The following is a 10,294-nucleotide window of genomic DNA, read 5'->3' as shown; positions in this document are numbered from 1 at the left end:
GTTCACCATTGACTGCCATGTCTTAAAAGCGGGTCCAACTTCATCAGGTATGTAATTTCTTCACAGGCATCATGCCTCCCCATGCACCTGGGTTTAGAGAGCATCCTTGAGATAAGCTCGCTGCCCTTATCACAGTGAACACTCAGTTTAGCAGGGTTTTCTTGTGTTCAATAGCAGTTGGGGAGACAATTGACAGAACTGAGTTAATGGGTGTATGTAATTGTATTTACTACATTTCCCTGAAAATGAGCCTCAAAACGATACTGTTCATGGACAGAAATTGCATGCTGGAGGAACTGAAGGAGAGTGGTGGTGTAATAATTTGGTTGCAAGCTCTGTGTTTAAGAAAAGCACCAGAAGTATGTTCACAGTATCGGTACTCCTTTTAAATAAGCTCACTGTTTCAGGATGAAACAGCATAGCAGGTCATGAATCAAGGAAAGGCTTAAGGGAGGACCAGTATCCTAGCTGATGATTTTTAAAAAATATGTCAAAATTATAATTGTTTATAAAAAAGACAGAATATTTTATATAGAAAAAAGCTCAGTGTCTTTTTTTCTGTCACCTCCCAAACTTGTTGGTTTCTAGTCCAGAAATTATGGTTCCCAGCTGTAAAATATTCCTATTGTATTGCTTGCGTGAAAAGAAAGAGTAAACTCACAGCCTCTATACTACATACAAATACAAAGCACAAGAATAAATACCACATTTCTCTTCCTAATTGTCAGCTTACAAAACTGGTCAATACTTTGCAATTGTGACTCATGCAAATACCATGTTGGGTCAAATTTTAATATCACAAATACTGCATTAACTCAGTGCCTTGTTTTTATATCCCCTTTCAGAAAAAAAAATAAAAGAAATTAGCACTCACCCCTCAAGCTGATAAACAGCTTTGGAGAAAAATACTTAGTACACACACTGCCTTACACATTCTGGTATGGCAGCCCCATGCACACGCCCGCACACACACATGCGCACACGCACACACAGATCCACACTAATCCTTCACTGCTGATCCCAAGCCTAAGCAGTAACTAAAGGCTCTATGGTTTGCTTGTAGCACTGAAAACACTGGCTGAACGGCAAAAATAATGGTGGTTGTTTTTTTTTTTTTCCCCTTGTCTGCTCTTCCTTGCTCACTCTTTCTAACTCATTATGCCCTTTAGCTTTTTTGTTGCCGGGAAACGTGAAGACATCCACAAAGCAGTCTATTTCAAAGGCTTTTTATGTTGTATAAATATAGGTGAAGACATAACTATCTTCCTTCTTTGTCTCATACCTCTTTCTAGGCCAGACCCTGGCTTAGTTCAATTATTGCCTCATTTAAAAATTAAATGTCCTTTATTTGTATCCCTTTCCCACTACCTTTCTACTTCAAATTATCCATCTTCATAGATTTTACACATACGCCATTCTTTTCCCTCCCCACCATCAAAAAATAGTTGTCATCCGCTAAATACAGATTTTCTATTTAGAAACTTTGTTACGTAAATATGCTCTGAGAACCTGGAGCTCAGGTGATATTGCAAGCATAAAGGATCCTAAAGCTAAGGTAATCCATTTGGCTTAGCTCTCATCCCCATCTATTCCACTCCTAAATTGTGATAGCTTGTGTTTGCAACACAAGGACTGTTTTATTGAGTTGACCGGATTGTACATTTGCAGTAACTGCCTCCCTGTTTGTTTGTTTTCCATTTAAACAGATAAATAACTAGAAAGGGGAGCAGGACCCAGCCCCCAATAACCACCCCAATCCCAGTCCTTTAGTCCCTTCAAAGACACAGCAACAGAGGGCAATTATTGTCGTGTTTTGTGGCTGGATAAGAGTATGCTGAAGTAACGCCGAAGGTCTCGGAGCAGGGGCTGAGGGAGGCAAAGGAACTGCAGAAGGGTCCATCAGGAGCTGCTGGAGGGGACGGTGATCCTGGGGATGAGGCAGGGCTGTCAGTTCAGTCAGCGGGAAGCACAAGCATGGGCCCTGGCTACAGGCTCCTCCATGCTGTCCTCCCACCTCTCTGGTCCGTGGGGAAAACTGGCCCCTTGTCCCTGCCCCAGGGCTCCCACTCCTTGCCCCCTCCCCATTGCATTATTTCAGAAGGGGGATGGAGTGAAGGAGAAGGGGCTATTTTCTAGGCAGGGTTTTCTTGTTTTAGGATTGCCAAGGAGTTGGATCATTTCTGTGTCTATGTGCATCATCGAGTTTATTGTGTATTTAATAAATACTGGACTAAAATGCTGCTGCTTTCGTGGTGTTTTTTTGTGTTTTTCTTTTTTCTTCCTTTCTCTTTTTTTGGTTTCGGCATGCCTGGTTGCTGTCTTCACGCTGCATCGCAGTTATTCATCCTCCTCCCGGTTGGCATAAATGCCAGCTTCCCAACGCAGCGCCAGAGCACTCTTTCTGCGGTTCACCCTGGTCGCCTCAAGGACCTGGTCAACAGAGAAAGTGAAAACACAGCACATCACTCAGCTGCCTGTGGTCCCTGTGCTGGGCATCATGCACCGGGGCACGCAGGGACCATCTAGGCCAGCCCTTCCCACAGGGCTCCCAGTGCTGCACCTCGCGCAAACTGGGAGGACTCATGCGATGGAGCTCTTGTTGATGTAAAGTGGCGAGAGGGAAAATGGCACACAAGAGCAAAGCCACACCACAGGACGGCAAGTGGTAGGAGTTGTCTGGCAGCATCCAGCTCGCTGTCCCTTCCCAGCCCAGCTGTAACTTCCCCTGTCCCTGCCTGTGGAAGGTAGGGGACAGGGTCTTGGTTCCCTCCCCAGAACCATCTGCACACCTTCTGTACCAGGAGACAGCAACCACCCATCAGCCTTGCAGGTACCGCCTGGAAAGCCGTCTGCTGCTTATTTCAGCACCTCACCCCATCAGGCAGCCACCCCTGCATCCTCTCGTGGTCTGTGGCTTGCAGCTGTGCCAAGGGAAAAATCCTACACAAGTGCTCCTGAAGTGAAAAATCACTCCGTGCATATGGGAAAGGAGACTTACAGAAGGAAGACCTGCACAGCCTGCAGAGGTTGGTACAAGTTGGGCCCTGGTACATTTATGGATCTTTTCATGCATGCACACACACATAAAAACATACACACTATGTATGCATTATATATATGCACACCCATGCAGACCCAGAAACAATTAACTAAAAAAGTAAGAAATAGCTTTAGTGTGTTTTAACAAGGTCAAGAAAAATTACATGAAATCAAAAGGTGTCACTGTGACATGCATCCGATGCACTCCTCTGCAAATAATGCATGGCAGTGGGTATCTTCCACTCAGCAGAGTGAGACATAAAAGGGTCTGGGACCTTCTTAGAAAAACACACAGCAATGTTATTTTCTGGCCAACACTGAGTAAGATCTCCAGAATCAAACTACAAAGCTGCCAACATACGCTGTACTCAATGTGTTTTAAACCAGTCTTCCCAAGAAGTAAACTTCTGAAATGTTTAAACAGTCAGTTAAAAAGTAGTAACTGGAAAAAAAAAAATCCCATCAAATATATGGCTCTTCATTGGGCAATACCTGCCCATCCTTGGTCCCTTAATGCCTCCTGCAAGCTGCTCTGCACACTCCTGGACTGAAGAGTAGCTGGCCTTTTGAGAAAGGATGATGCTATTTTATTCTTTGGCACAGAAAGTCAAGACTTAAGTCTTGACTGCAATAAAAATAAGGAATTTAAGACTAAAGAAACTCTTTCTTCAGCTTCTGAAGAAGCTGTGGTTGGAAAAGTACACAAGTACTTGGGGTTCCTGTACAGGTAACATCAGAAAATCAGCTCTGAACCATCACTTGAAATTCCAGGCCACAGCTTTGGTTATGGGAATGAAGACACACTTCTGCATTCATACTAGACACAGACCTCCATTCAGGAGCTGAAGGTAGGGTGGAGTTTTACCAGCTTTATTATTTCCCTGTTCTCCTAGGTTCTTTTGACTACGACTATGAACTAGCCAAAGAACTAAAGAAGAAATGCAAGCCAACAGAGACAATTTTGAGCTACACCTCCATCTGCTTCCCTGCACTGGCCAAGGCTACAAAGCTGGTCCAGGTCCCCTGGAGTGATTTTTTACTGAAATTTTGCCCGAATTCATGACTTGTCTTTTTGGAGAGCAACAACTGGAAAGGGAAGGAAGAAACTAAAACAGTGACAAAAATTGGTTCTGAGACATCAGGCTGTAAGCAGTATACTGGAGCTACTCCTGCTGCAGGGATGAGGATAAGCCATTTAAACTGTACGTTTGGGATTCTGAGTGCCCAAACAAAGGAAAGACAACCCAAACCAAACAATGGAGAAGCATACCCATGGGACTGGGTATCAGGGCATCATCTTACTGTCTCCTCAGAATAAGAAATGACAGTGGCTGCTAGAACTTTGGCAATGAAGGGGAAAAAAAATCTCGTGATTTTTTTCTTTCTGAGGGCAACAGGCAAATACTGCTAGATAGGAGACTACCAAGTCCAATATGAGATAATGATTAAATAAAACACAGAAAATGGCTGTTCCCACTGGATATTAAAATTTACATGAAAACCCAGCAAATTTAGCATAAATTTCAAATGAAAACTGCCACTGTCACAGAGTAGTGACATATTTAAATGAAGTCTGTTGATCTTGGACTGTAGATTTACAACAGCTGAAAAAAATGGATTTTACATAATTTACAACAGTTTCCAGCCAGCGTCTTCCTTGCTGGAGACCACAATGTTATGGTGGTGTCTGGTAATGGCTTGCAACAGTCAGGACCCTTAAACTTGGAAGATTTCTGCTTTGGCTAAGTCAGCTCATCTTTGTCTTAAAATGATGGCAGCAAGGTTTCTTCCATTTATTCCCATCTGCCTGTGAATGTGCCCAGAAGCTTGTCTACTGCTGGAAAAATTTCTGGTTGCTCCACGGAAAACTGCTTCCAGAGTTGTATGAGAGATACCATGAGGGCATTGAATACAGACTTAGCCTTTGCAGGAAGACAAGTACTGATGTCTGGCTTAGTATTAATAAACAAGCCCTCTAAATAGTACAACACATACTAATAACCTAAAGGTCCTTTTGAACAGTTACTCCAGAATAATTTTTCTTAACTCCTGAAAGGAGTGCTTGACCTAAAACAACCCTCATTTTTATTAGGCTGTGTCAGTTCTACACTTGTTGGAGGAAACAATGGGGTAATTATAGCATGCAACTGGAATGACTGAATGGAGAATTGGGACTCCCCAATGGAGCACTGAATTCACAACCCAGGAAGCCGCCTGCCTAAAATAGCAAATGATCTCCATTTTAAAATATTCTTGGCAAATACCAGGGCTGTCTGTGGAACCATCGTGAATCCAGCACCAAGAGGCTCTCGACAGCAGGTCAAAGGAAGGAAAGTATTTTGCTTTTGTCGTTGTGGCTGTTTTGGGTGTCTGTAACAGGCTGCAATTTAGCCACGTTACAAAATGCTACCCCAACACTTTCTAAGTGTCCTTCCTGATGATGCCCCATGTCAGCTCAGTGGGTGCAAGCAGGGTGATCCAGGCAGGATCAAGGCATCCTAAGGCATCCAAGCTCATAACAGCACACAGAAGATGCATACCAAAAATCAGAAAGATCATGGAGCAGACGGTTCGCTCAAGCTGAGGCTGAAGCGCTGAGCTGCCTACAGTCTTATGGTCAGGCCACATAAGTGAAAAAAAGCAACTTGTATAAAATGTCTTATTTGGGAGAGGTGATTTGACTACTAGCTGCAGTAGAAGACGAAGAATTTGGAGTGCAGAAATGGGTGTGATGGAAAGATACATGTAGCGCGATACATAGGGTTGTAAAAATCACTCTTCCCCATTCTTCGCAAAAAATTGCTGTGTGGATCTTGTGGCTGCAGCTCTGGGGTCTCGCTAAGAACTGCAGAGGGCTCCTTCCTGGCAAATTTCATTTACTTTTGAGGATTGCAGGAAAAAAATAATGAAGAAAAGATTGAAACATCTACTACTGTCACATTTAAGATTAAATTTACCCATCCATCCTAGAGATGGAGGCTAACCCGTCCTGAGGTTTCCCTCTAACAAATGTAACAATAATCATTCTCTTACTGGCAACAAGAGAATAAAAAGCAAAATACAGACATGTTTTAGTCCAAAGCAGATTTATCCCCACTACTGAATGAAACTAACTACTATATAGTACAGGCTAATTTTCATTGAACTGTAGGAGTAAAACTGATATGGGATCAAAGTGATTTTTCTGGAGCCTAATATTTTAATGATTCTTCCCACTTCAACCCAGGAGAACTAAAACCAACGAAACCAGAAAATGCCAAGGTCTGTCTAAGGCATGTAAAATCCATATGGAAAAGTCACTGCACAAGATATCTCCATGGAGCACACCAAGCACAAAGAGGCAGCAGCACAACTGCTTGCTACTGCAGATATGGGCATTCCCACTCAGCAATGATAAACTAAAATGATTTAACATACAACTGGAACAACTGAGGGACAAATAACATCTATTTCTCCAGTACAAAGGTATTTTCTTTACTGTATCTACTTAATGCTGACTACACGAGACCTCCAGTGAGCACAGTGAGGAGCTGAGTATCTGAGACAAAAATGTGTTTATCTGAAACAGGCCAGTAACAGTATTATACTCCTACTGGTCATTATTAAAACACAAACTGTGTGTCCTCTGCTATCAAATCTAGTATGCTGATTTTCTGTTTTCTAACACAAACACTTTCCGCAGTAGCATTTAATGTTGGTACATGTCACCCTACTGCAGTATCTCCTACAGTGTGATTGATATGAAGCAAACTCAGGATAACTTCCTGGAAGCCTGAAGACACGTAGAGCTGTAAGGACAAAAGCAGAAGTTTCTGAGGATAAAAGTAACCTGTATATGTGTAGGCACGCAGTTATCTGTGGTCTGTTTCAAACAGCAGACGTGTGCTTTCAACACAGGCTGCAGGCACTAACGAAGCAGGCTGTGGCTTGCTGCATGTGGCTTAACTTCAGCAGTTACTGTCTGTGCCTTGCAGGGGACAAGATGGACATGCACCCCTTCCCAGCAGATGGCCAAGGGCTAGGGTTGTAACATCTACACCTGAGCTTCAGCCTCTCACACAACATCAAATGCTCTGTTCACTGCTTGCCATTCATAAATCATAACTTGGATTACTGTGCAGATATTATGGGGGGAGAAGAGGCCCAATCTGCTTTTAAAATTAGCACATTCTTCTTATAAACTCTCTATAAAATCTATACACAATTACCAATCGCAGGCTTGTGTCAGTAAGATAAAACTCAAAATAAGCTAATTAATAAATAGGAAATGGCATAGACTTGACTTTACTCTTCAGTACAGAAAATGTTCATACATTTGTCTTGAGGCAGCTAGATATAGTCAGATATATCTGGATACATAGTTATATCTAGATATAGTCAAATATGTTACTGTGAAAGGTTCATATTAATAAAAAAATGCTGATGCTGGACAAATGGGTGTCAGTCATTACCACAATCTGTTTGTGTCCCTTGCAGAAGCCCAGGTTTACACATATGTCTGCACAGAACATTTCAGGCAATTGAACTGTCTATCTAGCACCTCATTCCTAACAAACATTGTGGAAGTGTACTTGGTATCAACCTCCTGCTTTTGACATCATTGCCTTTAGCAGAATCCAGCTTTGGAGGGATAGGGACTGTGGATGTTATCATCTTGCAAAAATACCAGATATCACTGTAAATACCTTTTCTTTAGCAGGTCTGGGTCTCTTCTATTCTGAGACCAACACTCATGCTAAGTTGTGGGACTGTGACCAGTCATCACATCGCAACAGGCAGGCACAATGACAGGTTCACAAAATTCACCAGACTGAGGCCATGCGCTTGGATCTGACTCTCTTCTTTTATAAATCAAAGTTTGGTCTGCAGATTCTTTACAAAATACTAGAGATTTTGATAGTGCTAAATGCATTTTAACCAGAGACAAAGGAAAGCCACAACAGTTTCACTCAAGTGTCTGAGGATGCCTGGATCCCAGGTTTAGCTTTGTCAGCCAAACAGTAACAGGGATTAAGACGAAGTCATCATTTCATACCTTAGGAATGCTCTAGTCCAGGCAACAGCTCTCATCCCTTTAATTACAACCCCTCCCATGCTAGAAATTGTAACTAGAATCCAAGAGTTAGAAAAACAGCCACACAAATATCTGTTGATGAGAGAGATGAGGGAGTATCCCACACACACATTTGCATCCCTGCTTTGATATGAAACAGCACTGGCACACAGTGTGAAAATGCAAACTGCAGTGGCATGCACTTGGAATCACCATGCAAGAGGAAGCAAAAATAAACAAGCAATTGAAAAGTACCTCAGAAGTAACCTTGCTAGACAGTAATTTACAGGTGTACTGGTAGAAAGGGAAAAGACCAGCATTAGTACATTGAACAAGCATGTTGTAACTAGGAAACAAGAACAAAATACAGAAATTGCAAGAACTGGCACATTCCAGAGCTTAAGATTTCAAGCAACTTGGTGTCATTAAAAAAAAAAAAGGAAAAAAAAGATTAGTCAGTTTGGTGGTTTTAGAATGATGTTGCTTGGCCAGTGTCAGTCTTGTTTACCATCAGTGCTTGACTCGTTTTGTTGCTGCTGCTTTTTTCACCTCTTGAAACCTCTACTGTAACACATCCTCTTTGGAAGACATTGTCCCCTTGCCTCAGCAGTGGAGTTCTTCCAAGAGCAGATGTGCTTGATTTGCCCTGTGTTTCTCAAAGGCAAAACCTGCAAACTCTGGCCAGAGTGGCCGCGTTGTAGCCACTGAAGCAAGAGACAACACAGAAGGTGGTGATGTTTGAAGGACAGACAGGGTAGACAGGATGTCCCACTGAAACCACCCCAGTGCCTTTTCGTGTGTCTTCCACAGGGAGAAACTGAAGCTCTATAATCAGTACTGCTGGTGTGCTCAGCATATGAAGGAGAGTCTCCATGGACATTGAACCTCTTCACAATTCAGGAGATGATGCCTGCTGCCTTCCATCCCTGCAGCAGCGCTGGCTCTGTTCAGCTTCGAGTACCACAGCACCCTGACTGCCCCCAATACCCAAGGAAGTCCTGGTTCTCCTCACTTACAAAAAAGCAATGCTGAGCCATGTTAAGTAACCCAGGAGTTAATGCACCAAGTGGCAGTGGCCTGTCTGGTTGTCAGTTATGCTCCTTACCCCACTATATTTCATCTATTTTTAAAAAACAGGCTAGTGGTGTGCTCTTTTCTTTTGTTAGTTACTGAAATCTTTTTCCTGAGCAGTCACTCTGACAATAAATCAAAGCTACTTGTTGATTAAATAATTATTGCTTAGCCTGGCATGAAAAACATCAGCTCAAACTAACAGTGGTACAAGTGCAGCACTTATTTGAATTATCTTTCCTCTGTCAATCGTGAGAGTTGTTTAGAAAAGGAGAGCAGAAAAAGGCAGAGAAGAGAAACAAAACACTCCTCCTGCTCTGAGGAAGCTCTCCCTGGGCTCTGCAGACACTGCCCTCTAACAGGATTTTGAGTAGGCTGCAGCAACAATGTTAAGTCTTGTTTGACTGTATGCAATGGGCTTAGGAAAGAGGAGAATTACAACAAACGACAACCCTGTGGGACTTTGTGGGGCTCTGTGAACTCACTGCAGCCTTGACAATTCATCCCAGAAAAGGATCATTCTCACAAGCTGTGTGACTGGCACCAATGCTCTGGCAGTGCATCTTCAGGCAGTCTGTGCCTGGGCAGCTCCAGCAGCAGTGGGCAGCCAAGGCAGTACCCAGAGCACACCTCTTCGCTCAGATGCTGCTCAGGCCAGAGCTCTGGTCAGGACATCAGGGATTACTTCAAACTGCACAAGGCTATGCAATTGTGGCCAACCTGTTTTCTCTGCAAACACCTGAGGAGTTGAACTCAGGTAACTGAGTCAAGTCTCATGATATGTTGTGTGCCACAACATGCATGACAAACTGATACCATTACAGCTGTGGGAGAAGACTTCAGCCACAAGCCACTGCTTCATGAGCAAGTTACCTTCACTCTTCATGAGGGTGGAGGAAAAGCACAGAGTGAATACTAGCTGAGTGTCACCTCCTTAGCAGAGCAGCTTCTGCACTGAGGTTTCAAGCCTCGGGGGTTGTTCAAGTGGTTTTTCAAGCCACCAGATTGACAGATACTTGTGAGACTCTCAAGGATCAGTTCTGGTTTGCAAGGCAGTTTTATGTCCCTCTTTTTATAAAGTTCCTCCTGGCTTCTGCAAAGGGCACGAGGGTGTGATGTGTCTTCTGAAAG

The 10,294-nt window shown here is 43.1% G+C and overlaps 1 protein-coding gene across 2 annotated transcripts in view; it reads right to left on the bottom strand.

Moving 5' to 3' along the window:
- Positions 1-2,326: 2,326 nt before the first annotated feature.
- The window catches only part of AKAP2 (A kinase (PRKA) anchor protein 2), a 20,214-nt gene continuing 12,246 nt past the window's right edge, over positions 2,327-10,294 (bottom strand). The window contains exons 3-4 of one of the 2 annotated variants that reach the window (XM_009873872.1): positions 8,348-8,386; positions 2,338-2,430 (exon numbers count right to left, since the gene is read on the bottom strand). In XM_009873872.1, the coding sequence (XP_009872174.1) occupies positions 2,338-2,430; positions 8,348-8,386 (132 nt within the window). Of the gene's footprint in view, positions 2,431-8,347; positions 8,387-10,294 lie in introns of both variants that reach the window. The other variant, XM_009873864.1, reaches the window with a different exon arrangement.

This window comes from Apaloderma vittatum, unplaced genomic scaffold, assembly GCF_000703405.1.
Source record: "Apaloderma vittatum isolate BGI_N311 unplaced genomic scaffold, ASM70340v1 scaffold9610, whole genome shotgun sequence".
Lineage (NCBI taxonomy): Eukaryota > Metazoa > Chordata > Aves > Trogoniformes > Trogonidae > Apaloderma > Apaloderma vittatum.
The sequence above is the reverse complement of the archived record's forward strand: the minus strand, read 5'-3'. Positions and strand labels throughout refer to the sequence as shown.